The sequence below is a fragment of the Suillus discolor genome (genome assembly GCF_016758755.1).
Source record: "Suillus discolor strain FC423 chromosome Unknown F5147scaffold_4, whole genome shotgun sequence".
In the NCBI taxonomy this organism is placed as follows: Eukaryota; Fungi; Basidiomycota; class Agaricomycetes; order Boletales; family Suillaceae; genus Suillus; species Suillus discolor.
Window position 1 is genome coordinate 477603 of NW_024541251.1, and position 17798 is coordinate 495400.

At 47.4% G+C, this 17798-nt stretch overlaps 7 protein-coding genes across 7 annotated transcripts; 3 read left to right on the forward strand and 4 right to left on the reverse strand.

The window, feature by feature from the left end:
* Nucleotides 1–399: 399 nt before the first annotated feature.
* On the forward strand, nt 400–2881 carry F5147DRAFT_252258 (BRF1-domain-containing protein). Its single transcript, XM_041428840.1, has 7 exons — nt 400–569; nt 620–797; nt 854–925; nt 975–1183; nt 1232–2231; nt 2283–2326; nt 2401–2881. Exons 1-7 carry the CDS (start codon nt 567–569, stop codon nt 2773–2775), a joined length of 1881 nt encoding a protein of 626 aa, XP_041298441.1. The 5' UTR covers nt 400–566; the 3' UTR covers nt 2776–2881.
* A 105-nt stretch (nt 2882–2986) lies between these two features.
* Nucleotides 2987–3643, reverse strand: F5147DRAFT_566270 (MSF1-domain-containing protein; the record flags this gene model as incomplete). Its single annotated transcript, XM_041430792.1, has 3 exons — nt 2987–3322; nt 3383–3554; nt 3612–3643. The coding sequence occupies 3 exons, from the start codon at nt 3641–3643 to the stop codon at nt 2987–2989; spliced, it is 540 nt and encodes a 179-aa protein (XP_041298442.1).
* Nucleotides 3644–3813: 170 nt separating this feature from the next.
* F5147DRAFT_669148 (ABC transporter transmembrane region 2-domain-containing protein) lies at nt 3814–6925 on the reverse strand. The gene is made up of 17 exons (XM_041435432.1): nt 6631–6925; nt 6428–6579; nt 6145–6365; nt 6058–6091; nt 5836–6005; nt 5527–5783; nt 5402–5477; nt 5315–5353; nt 5108–5266; nt 4939–5057; nt 4856–4883; nt 4755–4808; nt 4584–4706; nt 4367–4533; nt 4147–4316; nt 4019–4093; nt 3814–3964 (listed from the first exon to the last, which is right to left on the reverse strand). The coding sequence occupies exons 1-17, from the start codon at nt 6847–6849 to the stop codon at nt 3901–3903; spliced, it is 2127 nt and encodes a 708-aa protein (XP_041298443.1). The 5' UTR covers nt 6850–6925; the 3' UTR covers nt 3814–3900.
* A 1965-nt stretch (nt 6926–8890) lies between these two features.
* F5147DRAFT_742643 (uncharacterized protein) lies at nt 8891–9978 on the forward strand (the record flags this gene model as incomplete). The annotated part of the gene is made up of 4 exons (XM_041439554.1): nt 8891–9068; nt 9127–9174; nt 9222–9238; nt 9301–9978. 4 exons carry the CDS (start codon nt 8891–8893, stop codon nt 9976–9978), a joined length of 921 nt encoding a protein of 306 aa, XP_041298444.1.
* A 78-nt stretch (nt 9979–10056) lies between these two features.
* Nucleotides 10057–10978, reverse strand: F5147DRAFT_252338 (carbonic anhydrase). The gene is made up of 4 exons (XM_041428841.1): nt 10706–10978; nt 10632–10656; nt 10514–10579; nt 10057–10453 (listed from the first exon to the last, which is right to left on the reverse strand). Exons 1-4 carry the CDS (start codon nt 10803–10805, stop codon nt 10135–10137), a joined length of 510 nt encoding a protein of 169 aa, XP_041298445.1. The 5' UTR covers nt 10806–10978; the 3' UTR covers nt 10057–10134.
* Nucleotides 10979–11011: 33 nt separating this feature from the next.
* Nucleotides 11012–14248, forward strand: F5147DRAFT_669163 (RINT-1 family protein). Its single transcript, XM_041435433.1, has 11 exons — nt 11012–11192; nt 11244–11521; nt 11583–11798; nt 11852–11974; nt 12023–12155; nt 12204–12317; nt 12375–12630; nt 12687–12851; nt 12900–13186; nt 13243–13490; nt 13550–14248. Exons 1-11 carry the CDS (start codon nt 11025–11027, stop codon nt 14073–14075), a joined length of 2514 nt encoding a protein of 837 aa, XP_041298446.1. The 5' UTR covers nt 11012–11024; the 3' UTR covers nt 14076–14248.
* A 73-nt stretch (nt 14249–14321) lies between these two features.
* Nucleotides 14322–17284, reverse strand: F5147DRAFT_669166 (MCM2/3/5 family-domain-containing protein). Its single transcript, XM_041435434.1, has 5 exons — nt 16481–17284; nt 15813–16425; nt 15265–15759; nt 14766–15208; nt 14322–14653 (listed from the first exon to the last, which is right to left on the reverse strand). The coding sequence occupies exons 1-5, from the start codon at nt 17254–17256 to the stop codon at nt 14443–14445; spliced, it is 2538 nt and encodes an 845-aa protein (XP_041298447.1). The 5' UTR covers nt 17257–17284; the 3' UTR covers nt 14322–14442.
* Between the last annotated feature and the right edge of the window lie 514 nt (nt 17285–17798).

Here is a 17798-nt window from a genome sequence, read left to right on the forward strand (position 1 = left end):
AGAATGTTTATTTGAAAATTTCACAAGGAAACCTTGATATATGATCCTGGGATGGCAGTGTCAAAGGCCGTGAGGGTGAGTAAAGGGTGTCCAGAGTGGGCTAGCTGGCGTACTCACAACAGATGAATAATTCTATAGTAGCGGTCTGCATTGACGAGGCTTGAAGTTGTGGTGCCGTAGGAAGGAAGCCTCATGCTAAGGTCAAGTACTAGTAAGTATGTACTTACTGACACCGAAACGTCCTTCAACAATTTCAGCTGCATCTTGCATATGCTCAGCGATCTCAAGCTCAGGATGGAATGTTAAGTTACGGAACAGCGCATTAGTTAGCAGTTACATGTAGTGCTGCGGGTAAGACAGTGGATTTGAAAGTCCGGTCTTACGGTTAACCTGCAATCCCTTCGACTCGGATGATCTGTTCCACCGTATCATGTCACACTAAGTCCACCACTTTATCATTATCATTTTTTATTTGCAAGAGCTGGGCAACGCAAGATTCGACCGCCCATACCGTCCTAACGAGTTCATAATAACGTATAACATTGTATCCGAGCCCTCTTATCATCATGGTAGGTTCTTGCATCACTATACTTCATCTTTGACATCAATCCCTGTTTAGACTGTATGCACGGATTGCGGAGGGACTGTTATTGAGTACGATGCAGCTGCCGGTAATGGCTTTTGTGTCAAATGCGGAACGGTGGTGGAGGAGAACACCATAGTTTCAGAGGTCACTTTTGGAGAAACCTCTGCTGGCGCGGCCATGGTTCAGGGATCATACGTCGGTCAGGGTTCAAGTAAGTGTTGGTCATAGATGTTCTGCGGACAAAGAGCCTCAGTCTACCTCCGCCAGCACATGCTCGCATGTCAGGTCCATTTGGTAATAGAGGAAGTAATGAGTCCCGCGAGCAAACTATCGCGAATGGTGAGTCGTTGTTTTTATCGTAGTCATAACAGACCTCATGATTCACTAGCTAGCAGAAAGATTCAGAACTTTGCTGGCGCTCTGCGTTTATCTGAAATTGTTTGCCTTGCAGCAACGCGTCTTTACACCCTCGCCGTTGAACACAAGTTTACTAAGGGTCGCAAAAGCAATAATGTCGCTGCTGTCTGTCTATATGTTGCCTGTCGACAAAAAGAGACACGTAATTATATGCTTATAGACTTCTCTGATCTTCTACAGGTAAGGAATTATGTATTTGTCGATACAAGATCTTATCTCTATTTCCAGGTCAATGTCTTCGAGCTGGGCCACATATACCTCCAACTCGTTCAGACTTTGAATTTAAAGCTCCCTCTCGTCGACCCTTCTCATTACATCTCCCGTTTCGCAGCGTTGCTCGAGTTTGGCGAAGAAACTCATAAAGTTGCCACTGATGCCGTTCGACTTGTACAACGCTTTGACCGTGATTGGGTCACTCGGGGCCGTCGTCCAGCAGGAATTTGTGGTGCGGCGCTCCTCCTTGCCGCCCGCATGAACAACTTCCGGCGTTCAGTCGAAGAGATTGTACAAGTGGTGAAGATCGCTGATACCACACTAAAGAAACGATTAGATGAATTCAAGAAGACTCCTAGCGGAGGGCTCACGCTTGCCGACTTCAGGACGGTGTGGCTAGATGAAGAGATGGATCCTCCTGCCTTCACAAAAGGAAAGGAGAAAGAAGAGAAAGAGCGGGAAGAGGCTCTTGGTGGGCTGAAAGACAAACCCAAGACACAGAAGCGGAAAGGCAAACGGAAAAGGAGAGGTAGCGAATCTGAAGGGGAACGGGTGGAACTGGCACCGCCTGTGGAGGAAATCCCACCTCAGATACCCATAATTGACCCAGCCCTGTTTAATCAGGGTATCCTTTCCGGAACATCTGAACCGGCGCCGCTGTTTTACCCGGACGAAACCGAGGAAGTCTATGCCAATATTGATCCTGCTTTACGACCGGCGTCAAATATGATATCTCCCGAACTTGATTCGTCAACAGTGGCTGCCATCGATGAAACTGTTAATCAGGCCCTCGCTGATGAAGTTGCCAGTTTCTTGCAAAATACGCAGGGCTCACTTCTTCTTGACGCTCTGGACGAAGCTGAGCAGCGCCGACAGGCCCAGTTCGCCGAAGTCGATGATTTACTAGGATTGGATGAGGACGAGCTTGACAAATTTCTCCTCACCGAAGAGGAGGTAAAAATCAAGGAACGCGTCTGGGTGGAGATAAACCGGGATTATTTGGAGGCGTTAGCTGGTATGATTTCTTGATTATTTATGTCCATAACTGAGCGGTCACTTGTTGTAGCCAAGGGCGAACCAGCTGATGCCAATCAACCTAAAAGTCGGAAAGTTCGTATCATGCCATGCACAATATTTTCTTGTGAACTTTGCCTTTATATACTGATACGTTTCGTATTCTTCAGCGTCGCAAAACCAGCACGAAACCGCGTGACGACTCAATGCCGTCTGGAAATACAGCAGCCGAATCAGTGCGGAATCTCATCAAGAAAAATTACAAGTACAGTAAACGGATCAATTACGATGCACTCAAGGACCTTTTTGTTGATGGACAACAAGCTCCATCCCTCGATGACAAGGACAATTTATATACTATGGATGATAAGAGCGACGGAGAAGGCATGATAGTTCTTGAGGAAGACGGAGGGGGCATTGGAAGTCAACGACCAGCGCCCCTGCCGCGTCGAGAAGGTGGGGAAGGAGAGGATGACGAGAGTGAAAAAGGCGATGATCATGTCACTGATGTGGGATGGGAAGAAGCGTACGAGCAAGAAGTCTAAATGATATCCTTCACCTAGTGTCAAGGATCTGCATGCTCGTCGTAGATGTGTGCAAGAATCCAAATAATACATGTGCCTCTGTATTGTAAAATAAACGTAAGTCGTCCAAGGAGCAGACGTTTTGAATGTGGTCTAGGGGGGTTCCGTGGGACGCATCTAACATGCTAAAAGTGCAAGCGAAAGGAAGAAACGGACTAGATATCCTGCTGCTCTATGATGGTGCAGTCTGCTGTTCCTTGGCCTCCCACATTGTTCTGAGCACGTCCGAAAATCCAGCTTTACCTGAAATAGCGTTCTGCTCGAAGCGCTGAACCAACCAATCCTCGAACTTGTCTGTCATACTCCTCCACATGGCCATCCGCGCCTGTATCTCTGCTGTCTGTATGAATGATGTCTGGGTGGAGGACATCGGTCTATACTGTATTCGCTCATAGCAAGTAGCGAATTGGGACAGCGAGAGGTTGACGGATGTGATCGTCGCGGTTTGCGTTGAGGGATCTATGAAGGATATCTCACGAACAAAAGCATCCTCCGAGCCACCAAAGAGCTAAAACGATCGAATACAAGAATTAGTCACATGTCGTGTGCGGACATGAGAACGGCTGACCTTGACTATCCATGAGGGCGCCTTTTGTTTGCACCCAAGGACACGCTCCGTCCGTATTACTCCAGTTAATGGATCAATCGTACGATCGAGAACATCGACGTTAACGACGTGAGTACAATGTGGGTTCGGGTATTTGTGCCACATTCCAATGACGACGTGAGACCATGAGTGACTGGAAATTACATAGTGAACACGCTGTAGAAAATTGCGATGAACAGAAGATACTCACTCATACTTGAAAGATTGGGAGAAGATGTGCATGACGGGGCGGAAGTGGGAGAGGTGGTCGACTGGCTGTGCGGAGGAAACAGGACGACGATATACCCGGCACTGCACCTCCACTGTATAAATTTGCGATTGGTTCCGGCACGCCGCGGCATCTCGGCACCTTACCCGCGTCCGAATAAAATCTCTTACTTATTTATCTGATCGGTCACTGATTAGATAGGCACCTGCCTTAGACTTATCGGTGTGGTAATTATGATAATGATATCTGCCTTCTACAGTCAAAAATATTACTACATACTTCTATTTGCATCCGCGATAAGTCGCAGTTCGGCGAGACGCAGCTTCATCTTCGGTCTACGGCAAGATGTGAAAAGACTTTTCAACCTGGCCACTAAGCAGGGCACTCACATTTCAAGCAGTTTCGTCTCCAGGTCCTGCTTCTCTTCTTGAATGGCCAAACGCTTCTCTGCATCCAATTGCGTGCTACAAGGACAGCTAAACTGGCATTTGCAGTAAGAGATGAAAATGAGACGCACAAGATATATCCGCCCTGACCATCCAGTTGCAAGATCGTCGAGTGATACTTCCACAGTGATGGACGATGAGATACGGTGAGTAGCGTAATCCCGAGGGCAGTTGCCTGTTCCATCATTGTACCCTCCATGTCAGGAGGGACGAGTGAGGTTGCTTCATCGAGAATGGCATACTGCAGCCATCTTATTAACGTTCAGTGACCAGAGCAAGGTATGTGATTACCTTGGGTCTGTGATAGAAGAGTCGCGCCCAAGCGATCTTCTGCTTGTCGCCTCCGCTAAGCGCATCTCTCCACTCGTGCGCAACATCCCAACCCCCTTCTCGCTCAACGATGCTTCCCATCTGGACCCTTTCAAGTACCGCAAGGAGGTCCGCATCTGTCACTCCACCTAGGACACGTCTTATAATTAGATTTACAAACGCGATATTATTCACCCACAGGCCTCCATATCTTGTTGCGAGTGCGGATAAATAACTTGGTCACGGAGAGTTCCGACAGAAAGATAAGGTCGTTGGGGTATGAGCATGAAATTTGACGCGGGGGGCTTCCGAACAATACCGCCTGGAGACATGGTGAAACTAATGCATCCCCCGAATATATCAAGCTCACCGTAAACAGGCCAAAGGCCGCCCAGGATGCGGAACAGCGAAGACTTCCCAGAACCTACATTATAGTGAGGCCACAACGATCACGAAATCAGTGATGCATACCATTTGGACCAACAATCAACATGTGTTCCTTCAAATTTTATTTAGCATAAGACACCATACATACGCGTCGCATATGATCTTACCCCAAGTTTGACATGGAAGGTTAAACTTCTCAAAAGAATGTCACCATTTGGCGTAATGATTGGGACGCTCTCGAATTGAATATCGTCCGAGAGGAGAACTTGTCCACGACTTCGCAAAACTAAGGGTGTTACATTCAGTGCTTGCGTTACGGGTGGACTAGTCACGTACTCTCTGCATTCTCTCCCTCAGTTGCACCGCTCACAAGACTCTTCTGGAACTTGCCCTTTCGGATGTCTGACATAGTGTCAAGCAGAAGGGACACTCGTGAGGTATAGCCCGCGAGTTCCGCCAGGTCTTTATACGAGTACATCACGCGACCTATGGCATCTATGGATGCATGTCAGCAGTAAAATATGAAGTATCAAATGATTTCACCTGATGAAGAAAGAAGTAGTCTTCGGTTTGTCACGAAACCTGTAGAACGTTGAGCGACTTGGTATTGGAGTGACTATTATAACTCGCCTTCTGTGCGACTACCTAGGTCAAAATTTGATATTCCAGGCAGCTTGAAGAAAACAGGGATTGCACAGACGACAAGCTAAAATAATTGTTATGTTGTTCCAACTCACTGCTTGACGAATACATACCCCAAAGCTACCCCACAGCCACTTGACAATGCCTTCTTCCGCACACCCGTACCACCATCTCTTATTCATGACTCCTTGTTCATGTTGAACGAGTGCAGCATATTCGCGTTCGATTAATTGCTTCTCCGTCTCTTCGCCACCAAAAAAGGCAATCTCCTCTGCGAACTCGGAGAGGCGAGAATGTGTATGTCGAAGTGAGCCGGCCAATGCAGCTGACCGAGCTGTGTATGTCCCAAATGAGGGAGTTAGAACACGTACTGCATTTGTGTTAGCAGCGAATTATATGCGCTCAATATAAATTGAACTTACGTAGCGCAGCAGATGCCTGAACTAAAACAGTGAGAAGGACAAGACCCTCTGCCCCTACATTCTGTGATAATTGGTAGTTGTAAAGTATCACATCAAGGATTGGCTTCGCAAGGTTCGCGTAAATTACGGCAAGGTGCGTGGAGAACCGTTGTATATCGTGAGTTATCATCCTGTTCAAATCTGAGATCGATGATGTATTATTTGATTCAATAGTTCACTCACTGATCAGCATTCTTTATCCTGTCGTCAAGATTAGCTGGATAACAAGAGTCACTGAGATATTCCACTGAGAGAGTAGGCAGAACTAACAAAGTTTATAATAAACTTTGCCCTCTGGGCCATCTGCTTCATCGCCAAGGTACATCTTAAGCACTTCTTTAGTCAGTCGAGTACGATATGCCAGAGCGAGCTTATTCTGGATGTAGCTAAGCCAGCTATTCGTCCAAGTAGCTGGAATTGCAACCAGTAACCATCGTATGATGTTGAGGAGAAATTGGAGAGACTGTCCGCGTACGAGAGACGCTACAATTCTATGAGGATCATACATGACACTTTCAAAACACGCTGATTTCAAGTTGTTTGAAGAACGTACTTTCCATCTAAAGCGGCAACATACAACGAGATGGCAGTGCGGAAAATGAGGAGACTTGAATGCATGAAAAGCAACAGGGCCTCCTTGGAGCGTATGTTTGGTATCACAATACGCAAGATCATGCCCAGCCTTTGATAAAATACGGCATCAACCTTGCGGGCTAATATGAGTGAATGGCCGGGATCAAGGCAAGAGAAGCGTACGGCAACACGGGCAGGCTTTCCGTTCTTTCGATCTGCCACGTCCTTCTCTTTCTCCTTCCTTGTGGTTTGGTGGGCGGCAAGACCACGATATGCAGCCGTTAGCACATACAGAACGAAGCCAACCGTGAGCCCTCGTTGTACCAGAGGCCGGTGCGCGGCATACGCCTGCACGAGTTGTTTTACTCGTTGATCCAATGGGCGAAGCTTCGAGGTTACCATCCTACCTCGGGTGCGATTACCACTCTGCACAGTGACAAGTAGCCTGAAGCGCGCCTACCAAGAAGTGTAGGGTATTGGTGGCATGTGATATTGAGTTTATTAAGCTTATTAATATATTTTTGCCTCCGTACAACTTGACAGTACTATATTTAATTTTTTGGGCTAGGATGACTAAGCAGGTGCCTTCGGGGGTTGCTTGGCGCTGACCCTACTATCACTGGCGGGGTTTTTCAAAATGGGTATTGGGTTTCAAAATTCGCTGATCATCATATCGCGAGCTGCACACTGCATAAAAATATTCTGTGATTTTAGCCAGTGTTCTCTAGTGTCTATAGAATACAGCTGTGAAGATCTTACAGAAAACATCGAGCAGTTGTGTTCACAATAAATCATCCATTGACATATGTCACACCACTGAGCGTTAATGATTGTAATGCTACAATCTGTATACTTTGTCAAACAGGAAAAAAAACCAAGGGAGAACAATCTCTGTCCCTATACAAATAATGCTTACCACTGCGATTTCTATATCGCGATTGAATGAGGGCAGAACCATGTTATCAGTGAATTTGTTGAAAGAGTGGATGCCGCACCGTGACTATAGTGCAGCATCAATTATAATCTCCGCTCAAAAACTGTACATCAAGTAAGACCGACAGGGGAGGTGTATCTTATAGCAGCCTCCAGATGGGCCAGGTCAATTTATTCCGCGAAATCTCAGGGACACGCGCGATAGTCAACAACGGGCAGCTATCGAGGAAGAAAATCTGCCGCCATCACGACCCGTTGCATCAACATCTTCTCACACGCTTGACGACAATGAACATGAACCTCCACTTGCGCTCGGCGCACATCCTCTTCTGCATTCGGCAAGCTGTCATCTGCAATTATGTAATACACCTTATCAAGAACATCCTCACCTCGAATCATTTCAACCTCAACATGATCCCTTTTATTATCCACCTTATTATCACTCACCAGCGCAATGACCTGGACTGTGAGTTTAATCCTCGTTGGTATATATCCTACATCCAGTCTTTGATTATACACTTTTGTGAACATACTCACTTTCATTCTATTTCTATCATATCCACTCCACTTAATGCACATACATACATTTAGATTTACTTACTGTGAATAGCTGGTTTATACAATGTACATGCACGAATCCATAGAATCTTTGATTTCCTTCGAACGCTCGTTCAGATATCGAGATTCAAAATTCTGCCGAGCGTGCCGTTGCGGAGCTACAAAACTCCAGTGTGACATTGCTGTGACAAATTTTGAAACAGTATATCCAGTCCCTGCCAAACTGACATCGCACAACCGGATTCCTTCCGCCGCTCAAACATCATCGCAAAAAAATCAGATTTCACCTGGGTGTGATAGAGCACGATATTTCCCACAGGTCTGTCAAGAAGCGGAAAAAAAAGACCTCTTGACGAGTGTGCTGCGCATCAAACATTGAAAACTTTTGAAAAACCCCGCCAGTGATAGTAGACAGTGCGCGCTCGTCATGGTCGGAGGTCTGTGGGAAGCGAGGAACCCAGCGAGAAGGGAGATGTTTCTAGAATGACAGCCAAGCAATGATATTATCGGGTTGGCAAGCGCGTGCTGTCACGGTCATCATTGAAAATAACCAGTACCCCATGAGCCCACGGGGCACCGTTTCCCGGTTTTTAAAAAAAGCACAGACTTTTTGTTGTACACGAATCAGCACACGGAGACACACCAAATATGTTTTTGATGTGGAAAAAATCGCGCCTCGGGGCAGGATGTATCCTACGTAGCATATGTACTGGTATACAGCTAGCTGCAATTTTTTCGTATCGAAAACGACTCGGAAACAAATATTGTTTTCCTCCGAACGAACGACGGCAGACTCGGGGGACCTCACAGCCACAATTTCCTTTTGCCATGGATCATCAATATTCGGCAAGTTTCATCCGAAACACCAAGGAGGCTATGGATAGCGAATTGCAATAACTCTTGACTCTTTGTCTCCTCTGACTAGATACAGTCACCGATACCACCCGGCGCCATGTCCGTGAACGATACCTACCGAGCATCCAGCCCAGAGCATGAGCCAGAGCTCACTGCAGAAACTACCGCTGAGCAAATTGTAGAGCTCAAGGAATCTATACCCCCCTCCTCTGCACCTATCATCGCGATTGATCTTGATGACGTGTTGAGCTGTACCAACGCTGTCGTAGCGCAATGTACGTGTATTCTACTCATCTACATGAGGAGTACTGGGTGCAAGCTAGTTTATTCAAGGGCACAACGAGACTTATGGTACCCAGATGACCACCAATGATTTTTACTGTAAGTCATGAATTGACATCCCTGTGCATCATGGTCACGTTGTACAGACTACTTCTACTGGAAGGTAAAAAGAACGTATTTTATTGATGCAGTGATTGTTCATATCCAATCTGTCTGTTCCTCCAGAATCCATTTTGGGGAACGCCTCACACCACGCAAACAAAAGTCAAAACATTCTACACCAGCGGTCTGATGGCGCAGACCCAGCCCGTACCTGGTGCACGCGAGGGCGTAGAGGCCTTGTGTGCGCTGGGCTATCGCTTGATCATCGTTACGGCTCGAGGCAAAGATTCCCATGCTGACAGCTGGGCCTGGGTCGAACGTTGGTTCCCTGGATGTTTTCATAGCATGATATGCACCGGCAAGTTTGCGAATTCTCCAAAGCATGCGACAGATGGCGTAGACGCCTTGACGGGTGCACAAAAGGAACATGAAGTCGCCACGCGGTTGAGCAAAGCGGAGGTCTGTATTGACATTGGAGCCGAACTGCTGATCGACGACTCGATGGAAAATGCGTTGGCCTGCGCATATCATATTCCATTAGATGGAGTAACAAAACCTCCCCCGGTACTCCTTTTCGGCTCATATGAGTGGAACAAGCGATTATCAGTGGCTTCAGATGAGTGCGACGATATGGTTTATGAAGTCCGTTTACAAAGAGAAGGGGTAAAGTTCCTGGAAGAGGATGTGAGGCGAGGGGACAAGGCATTGGAGCAAGCAAACACCCATCTTTCGGTGCGCCGGGCTAGAGACTGGAGTGAGGTTGTGCGATATGTCGCGGAGTTGAAGGGCGGCCGTTTGTAGCTTCATGAATGCTGTAGGTGGCTATTCATTCATTTCTAACCTCGGTTGCTGCTGATAGGTCCTACTCATTTTTCAAGCATGAAGCACTAGGTTGTATCTCATGCAGATCATTCTTTGTACAGGTTACACTAGACCATTCTTTGTACCGCCGTCTTATCACGCAACTTCTCTGATCTTTCCCGTTTCAACCTCGTACACCCATCCAGTGATATTTCCTTCTTGCAGAACAAGCGGGTGATTCTTCAAGAACGCGACATCGTCTTTCACACTCCTATCTAAATCAGGGAAGGGTCCAAACTGCAGGTCGTTTACCGCCTCGGACACATTGGTATCTCCAGGATGTGCATTTATGACCTTGGATCGAAGTTGCTCATCGGAAAAAGTGAGCATTCCACAATCAGAATGGTGAATGACGAGCACATCTTTAGTTCCGAGGAGTCTTTGTGAAACGATAATGGAACGAAGGGATTCTTTGCTAAATATAATGGGAACTCATTCAGCAGAGCATAGGTGTTGTAATATGTTTTTGGCGTACGCAAGGCCCCCAGCATTCCGAATAATGTGTGCTTCCCCTAAATTCAGGCCGAGGAACTCTTCAGGACTGTTCGACGGTCACTGTCTGCGGACACGCCTCCTTATCAATTACAACTCACTTAAGGCGAGCATCCATGCAAGTCACTATCGGTGAGTCAGCTGAGCTCTCACAGGTGTGCTGGCAAGTACTTACCGACAACAAGATGCTTGGATGGTGGAATGCTTAATCTGCCATTATCGCCGAAGGTGGCAGCGTAGCTCTCGTTTGCTTGCTTAAAGTTAACCTCAGCCATGAGAGTTCAAGATAGAGATGGAGTTCTGTAGCGTGGGGTATTACTCTGTGAACAGTTCGTCTTCTCCACTCATTTTGACGCCATCGAGTGTCTTTAGTATGGGAAGAAGGACTTGCGATTAGATAACCACGTGGGCATAATCTGAATTTGAATTTGAAATTATGTGGTCAGCCTACAACGTGGTGACTGAGATTCAGTTTAGCTCAGAGACCATCCGCAATGTCCTCACAGAAGATACAGCGCTTGCTTGAACCGCCCAATGTATCTGCTGCGCATCGGTCTGCACTAGAGTACTTCAACTCCAACTTCGCTCACATCGACAACCTCGATGGGATTGACCAAGTCCTGTCACAAACAAAAGCACGGAGTTCAGAACTACAGCGTCAGGTGGGTTGAATAATTTGAATAATTCATGGTAGTTTATTCGTTGTCAGCTAGCTCTCTGCATCTCAGCAATCAATTGACTCACTCATAACGAAAACTCGCGTGGCAGCACTTGCTAACCTTGACACTGCTCGTGGGCTCGCGGAGGACAGAGAGTCGATAGAGAACGAGATGACTTACCTCTCATACGAGCTTGTCTCATCTCTTTCTCCGTCGAAATCGGAAGCTAATCCCACTCTTCTTGAGGACATTGAGACTATGCATCGCATACTGAAGGAACTTGAAAGCGTGCGAGCGTATGTAGCTGTCATAGAACGTACATTGACTTTGAGGTGTGCACCATCTCTCAATTTTATCTGCCCTTGTCGATGGAAACAAACAATTATTTCTCAGCGAAGGAGCATTGGCGCAGTTGCGCGCTACAACATCCCCACTTTCCAAATCGTCGACGTCGGAATACAGTAGGCTAAGTGCCTTCGTTAGTAGTGTTGGTCAGGCATGCGACAGTGTGCAAGATATCGGGAGTGCCGAGCAGTCTCTACATCTTGTCACATTTGTACGGCGTATCCGTGACAAAACGTGGTTAGATATAAAAGAGATATTTTCTACGTAAGTCTCGATTTATGCTCTGGGACAGTCTGATAATTTACCTTTTCATCAAGAAAACTGAATAGCGTGCTGGAGAATCTTCAGTGGCCAATGGCTGTCGATTATCCTGCTGCGAGCGTGCATGACCGCAAATCCTTCGAAACTGCGTTCAAAGACTTGATATTGCTGCAAGAAATGTCAGTGAAGCTGAATTATACATTACATGCTATACTGAAATTACACAGCGGCGAGAATATTGAGGGCTCGACAAACCAAGGTTCCCAGGGCTTATACCCACTAGAAACACTCGCGCATGCGATATCCCTTCGCTTCAAATACCATTTCGAAACTGAACGAGAGACAAATCGCCTTGATAAGGTTTGGTTCCCGCTGTCTTCTATCATCTGTATTGATTGCTCGCGACAGCCAGAGTGGTATCTCTCACATATAATAAACGTTGCTCTTGACCATCGACCCTTCATGGACAATGTTATACAACGTTTACTCTTGGGCACAAAATACCAGTATGTTAATGCATGGGTGAGCTGATACTTTTAAACACAATCTTTGCAGCCTGACGGCAGACCATAACATCAGCAAAACTACATCACTCTCCTTGTCCCAATCCTGGAGCGCAAGTTGCGGCGCACCGTCCCGACTGTGCTCTCTCGCCCTGCCCTGTTGGCGCACACAGTTTATCAGGCATTGATTTTCGATTCCAATATGCGTGAACTAGGTTATGAATTCGTGGTCGGCACAGAGGCAAAGAAGACTGAGGAGAAAGGAGGTGTCAGTTCTGTCATTCTTTGCCAGAAGGAGTGGTTTGATGCATGGCTAGAAGGCGAGAAGAAATGCAAGTTTATTTTTACATTCGTCTGTCTGTGAAAGACTAAGCTGTTTGATTAACAGTCGCTGAGGACCAGTACCATGAAATCATCAGTTCTCCAGACGCATGGGTTATTGTTGACGATGATTCAAGTGAATCCGATGAACACAAGCTCTCCCGCTCAATGGCCGAATTGAAGGCTACGAACTCAGCTCGACGAATAAAAGCTCTCGTTGAACAAGTTACTGGTACAGTATGAGTTTTCTTTGATGTGCTCGTCATTGAAGGTGAAACAGATCGCTACTCTCCCCTTCCCTCCTTCGCCCATCGCACCCGTTTCCTTATTCACATTCAGCTTCCTATCCTCGAGCAGTATTATTCTCGCGTGTCTTCCTCCCTGGATGCCTTTGAGACACTTTCATCTGCTCTGGTGCGAGCGGTCCCTGGCGCACTAGGTGTCGAAGGGCCTAAGACAGACTCGCGTAAGTTGACCGGAGGTGTTGAGGGCAGTCAGCGGTTATGCAAGGCGTTGCTCAGCGCGCGGTACGTGGAGTCTGCAATGCAACGATGGGGAGAGGAAGAGGTGAGGCGGCTGGCGTTTTGTGACCTCATTGAAGCTAAACAACCTGTTGCGGACAGTTCTTTTTGGAATTGTGGACAGAAATTAACCATCAGACAGCCCTTCGTTCTCGGGCGGAGATGCATCCATCACTGCCGAACTCTGCAGATCATCAGTCCAGCAAGAGCGATATCCCGAATTGCACTATCTTTGAGGAACTAATTACACAGTACACGAAGCTTGCGTCAAGGGCAGAAGATATACTCGTGAGTCAAGTTTGTGGTGAAACTGAATCTGCCTTGAAACCACATTTCGTGGCTATCACATCGTGAGTCACTCATCTTTCTACTCAGCTTATACCGTTCTTTGTAGTGACCGTTATCACAGTCCCAAAGATGGAAGTGACGCTCAAAATGCAGATGACGGCATCGCCGTGCCCCCAAGTCTCCTCCCATCTATTGCTCTCTTGTCTGCTCACCTCACCTTCCTCCGTAACACGCTTCCGACTGCCGTGACAACGCAAGTATATAGGCGGATAGCAACACTCATCTCCGAGCACATTCTTCAGCGCGAAGTTCTCTTTCGCCCCGGACTTACCCGGGGACAATTCCGGACAGGACTTTCACGGGAGCAGGCACGTTCCGTACATGCGGAAAGCGAATTGTGGGCGGAAACTTGTCAGGTCGCCTTGAGAACTTCGCGGGCCAGGGCTGAGGGTCCTTGGGCACGATTATTGGTCGCGGGCAGACTTCTCGGTGCACGCAGGCAGGAAGTGGATAGGGCCGTGAAGGAAGTCCTTGGAGGTCAAGGAGATGGCTGGGAGGATGCTTTGGATGTCGCTACGAGCCTCGGATCAGGGGGGTTAGGGAAAGAGGAGGTGAAGACGGTGCTCCGACTGCGTGATGATCTGTAGACGTTTAGTTACTGACAGTGCAGGGATGAGCGCCCGTGTAGCTGCGTGAGGGGAGAATCGTGAGAGATATGTTTTCATCTTGCGAGGAGCACATGGTATTTAGTTTTCGAACCATCGCTTTGCCTCAGGAACACAGGACAATAATACCATGACAGGACTTCAACGTTGATTTTTTGATCGTCGGTTGAGACCTTAAGGCCTTATGGATCACCACATGCTTCGACTTCCAGTCACTACAGTGATGGATACGGTAGAGATCATTCATATTGATGTCTCGAGTTCAGAGCTATTATTACAACCAGGAGAAAATGTGACACAACACAAGGAAACGATAAGCAAGCGAGAACACAACCCACGATCAGGGGTATTAGACCTTGTAGACGATCCCTTCGCTAATCATGAGCTCATCTGCGTCCGACATGACCTGACATGCTGCGGTAGCCTCCGCAGTGCCAAATAATGCACCCGTTGGTAGACCATCGTTGATCATTTCCACAAGTTCGGCCAAGAATACCTGTTCCTCGTCTTGGAGACGTGTGGAGAAAAGGTTCGCTAGCCGCGTGCGGAAAAGCTGTAGCCTATCAAAAATGAAAACACATGGGACAAAGATGAGTTAGAATTATACTTTTCAAGTCAGGGCTCCAGTGATAAATCGGAGACGTGGGAGGGTGGCGAAAAAGAGACGCTAACCTTTCTGGAGGCACACCGCCCTCCTGTGATGATCCCGTAGCAGCCGCTGGTAACGTATCCATCGCGAGATCCTGGCTGCTGTCATTCCACAACGTGTCCTGACTACTTTGATTAATTGCAGGCTGTTTATTGGCCGGTACTTGAGGAGGCATGCTCATGCGTTCGGGGACCTCCGGTTGTTCATCCTCACCCTGATCATTTTCCTCTTCATCGGAACTATCTTGAGAGTCATCTTCGTCCATTCCGCCAGCCGTTCCCACGCGGTTAAGCTTACGTTTCTTCTTTTTTTGCCGCTTTGCAACTTCCTTGTAAAGTGCATACCGCATGATCTCCTCTGCCGCACGAGCATCCTCGGACTCCACTTTAACAGAGAGACGTGCCTTGGCGTGAGCGGTGGACAAACGGATGAGAGTTTCTAGTGTACGTGCTGTTAGAGGCGCTGTCTGGATATGATCCATCAAAATGGAGCATAGATCAAGATGCTGGGAAAAAAAACTACCTTCTTCCTATTGGTTTGACCCTCATCCTCATTGCGAAGGTTGGCGTAAACGTTCACAATATGGTTGGCCGCGCCTTTCGTGAGAACCGGAGCAGGCTTGCTCTTCGAGTACTGAATGTATTTTTTGATGAAAGCGATGCTTAACACCTCCGTCTTCACCTGTTTGCCCCTCCGTGTTCGTGACTTTGCGGCCGTTAAGCCGACGTGGAGTAGGGGATCGTACTTCTCGAAGGGGCTGGACTCTATCCCACCATCCACCTCCGCTGATTGTACACCCGGTCCGTCGATGGCAAGGGGCTGTGACAGGTTGTCATGCACAGGAGTACCGTCCTCAACTCCGGGTGGCATATAACGGTGCATGCGCAGTACGTGATCTGCAATCCTGCGATCCCGTTCTTCATCAACATCATCGGTAACAATGAACAGAAGATCAAAACGCGAAAGAAGGGAATCAGGTAGTGCGATATTCTTATGAGGATCTTTATGGATATCATACTAGCAAATAACGTAGTCAGACTCCAAAATTTAATAAAAATGAATTGACGCACTTGGCCATATATTGGGTTGGCAGCGGCAACGACGCTGCACCGGGCGTTCAAACTGGTATGGATACCAGCTTTCGCGATGGTGACTGTCTGTTGTTCCATGACTTCGTGGATCGCCACGCGATCAATATCTGACATCTTGTCAAATTCGTCAATGCAAACAACACCGCGATCTGCGAGAACCATTGCGCCTGCCTCGAGCCTTCGCTCGCCGGTATCGCGATCCGTGGTAACAGCCGCTGTTAAACCGACACCAGAGCTTCCCCGTCCGGTGGTAGCAATAGCGAGTGGGGCAGTACCCAACACGAAGCGAAGTAGTTGCGATTTTGCGGTGGAAGGATCGCCGACCATGAGCATGTTGATGTCACCACGGATATGGGTACCATTAGGTAGGTTCTTTTCTGCACCACCCAGCAGGAGTAAAAGGATAGCTTCCTTGATTTTATCGTGACCATAAATAGACGGAGCAAGAGACTGTGAAAGAAGACGGAAGATGTCGCGTCGTCGAGAAAGCTGGTTGATTTGCCGAATATCGGTATCAGTTAACGGTGTCTGTGCAATACCGCCTCCAATCTTGGAGGAAAGGAGATTGATGTTATTTGCGAGAATTAGGGATCTGTAAGGCAATCGGAAGATGAGTGATAGATTTCAAGGGGAAATGGAAAACGAACTTGAAAGCGCCACTTGAGCCACCTCCCACACTTCGATAGAAGCCAACCAGTTGGACACGATCACCAGGTTTGCATTTGTCTACCAGGTCATCATCAAGAATAATATCTGTACTACGTGGTAGCTGGCCAGCCGGAGCGCGTTCGGGCATCTCCTGGATGCTGATACGCTGATGATCTCGGAAGACACAACGACCGTATTCCATCTGGAGGGGATGACCATCGTCATCCTGCTGAGGTGTGACAGTAGTGGTCGGTGGTAAATTTGATGTTGACGTAGTCGCGTCGCGGTATTCGCGAGCGTGAAAGAGTTTGGTTTCGGGGCAATAGTGAACGGATTTGAGCATTTTTGGGCGGACGAGGGAGCAACGGGTGATGATGCCTTCTAAAGAGATCATCTTTCCAAGATGTTCTGATTTGAGGGTGCGTGGGCTGACATGATGGTCACCAAAGGAGCCACTGAAGCCGACGCGATAGTTCTTTCCCTCGAGCTCGTGTTTGTCGGTGTCATGAACTTGAGTGACGACACCGAGGAGGGCATCGTCGAATGCGGGAAGAAAATCAATAGGTTGTTTGAGCAAGCCATCTGCATACTCTCTGTTATAGTCGCGTAGATCATCGATATTGACTATTAGACGGGTTTGATCTGTACGGAGCAAGCGGGCGATGTCGTCTCTGTAATTATAGATTGGTGAATCTGAAGTGAGGAATTCCTCGAATATACGTGTTCTATCGCGCATAAGATCATCTTGAGGAACGGGCTCGTCGAGCATCGACATGGTTAGCTAGGAAAATCAGTCGTAAAAGTTGACGCGTGGAGACGGTGAATATTGACGCGACTAAGCCTGCCCTTAAGGATCACGTGGGCCAGGAACGGCTAGAATTTGAAATGGATAGACCCACTGTATAATTTTAGAGACATAGAGTAGATGACACCGGAGGTAGGACGGAGAGTTAAAAACATTCATTGATGGCAGTCGTATGATACACAATCTTGTTGTGTACATTGAAACTGAAAGAAAAAACCCCATGAAACCAAGACAGAAATAATGAAAGTGAAGTACGTAACAAAGCAGGTAGCCAATTCGTAAAAAAAAAAAAAGAGAAGAGATGGAATACATGTTTTGAATACAAGGCAGGTGTGGCTGCACTATTGATCAAAGTATGCAAGTTAGGTAGGAAACGAGTGTGAGATTATAATGAGGACACTGGTGTAAAACGCAAAAAGTCGAAAGGAGTAAAATCAGTCGATCATGTAGTGGGCGTGCCGCCTAAATTGGTGATGTGGCGCGGTCGGGGGGGCGGGGCCCCAGTTTTAAGC

Coding starts and splice junctions, on each gene's coding strand:
- F5147DRAFT_252338 (XM_041428841.1), bottom strand. CDS start 10,805: ATGGCTGAGGTTAACTTTAAGCAAGCAAACGAGAGCTACGCTGCCACC. Junction 10,657..10,705: donor ATCCAAGCATCTTGTTGTCG/GTAAGTACTTGC, acceptor ACTCACCGATAG/TGACTTGCATGGATGCTCGC. Junction 10,454..10,513: donor CGGAATGCTGGGGGCCTTGC/GTACGCCAAAAA, acceptor CATTATATTTAG/CAAAGAATCCCTTCGTTCCA.
- F5147DRAFT_669148 (XM_041435432.1), bottom strand. CDS start 6,849: ATGGTAACCTCGAAGCTTCGCCCATTGGATCAACGAGTAAAACAACTC. Junction 5,058..5,107: donor TGAGGGAGAGAATGCAGAGA/GTACGTGACTAG, acceptor TAACACCCTTAG/TTTTGCGAAGTCGTGGACAA. Junction 4,707..4,754: donor CGGCCTTTGGCCTGTTTACG/GTGAGCTTGATA, acceptor CCATGTCTCCAG/GCGGTATTGTTCGGAAGCCC.
- F5147DRAFT_669163 (XM_041435433.1), top strand. CDS start 11,025: ATGTCCTCACAGAAGATACAGCGCTTGCTTGAACCGCCCAATGTATCT. Junction 12,852..12,899: donor TCTCGTTGAACAAGTTACTG/GTACAGTATGAG, acceptor AAGGTGAAACAG/ATCGCTACTCTCCCCTTCCC. Junction 13,491..13,549: donor CATTTCGTGGCTATCACATC/GTGAGTCACTCA, acceptor CCGTTATCACAG/TCCCAAAGATGGAAGTGACG.
- F5147DRAFT_252258 (XM_041428840.1), top strand. Junction 926..974: donor CGAGCAAACTATCGCGAATG/GTGAGTCGTTGT, acceptor ATGATTCACTAG/CTAGCAGAAAGATTCAGAAC. Junction 2,327..2,400: donor ATCAACCTAAAAGTCGGAAA/GTTCGTATCATG, acceptor CGTATTCTTCAG/CGTCGCAAAACCAGCACGAA.
- F5147DRAFT_669166 (XM_041435434.1), bottom strand. CDS start 17,256: ATGTCGATGCTCGACGAGCCCGTTCCTCAAGATGATCTTATGCGCGAT. Junction 16,426..16,480: donor GGCTCAAGTGGCGCTTTCAA/GTTCGTTTTCCA, acceptor ATTGCCTTACAG/ATCCCTAATTCTCGCAAATA. Junction 15,760..15,812: donor CCAACCCAATATATGGCCAA/GTGCGTCAATTC, acceptor GTTATTTGCTAG/TATGATATCCATAAAGATCC.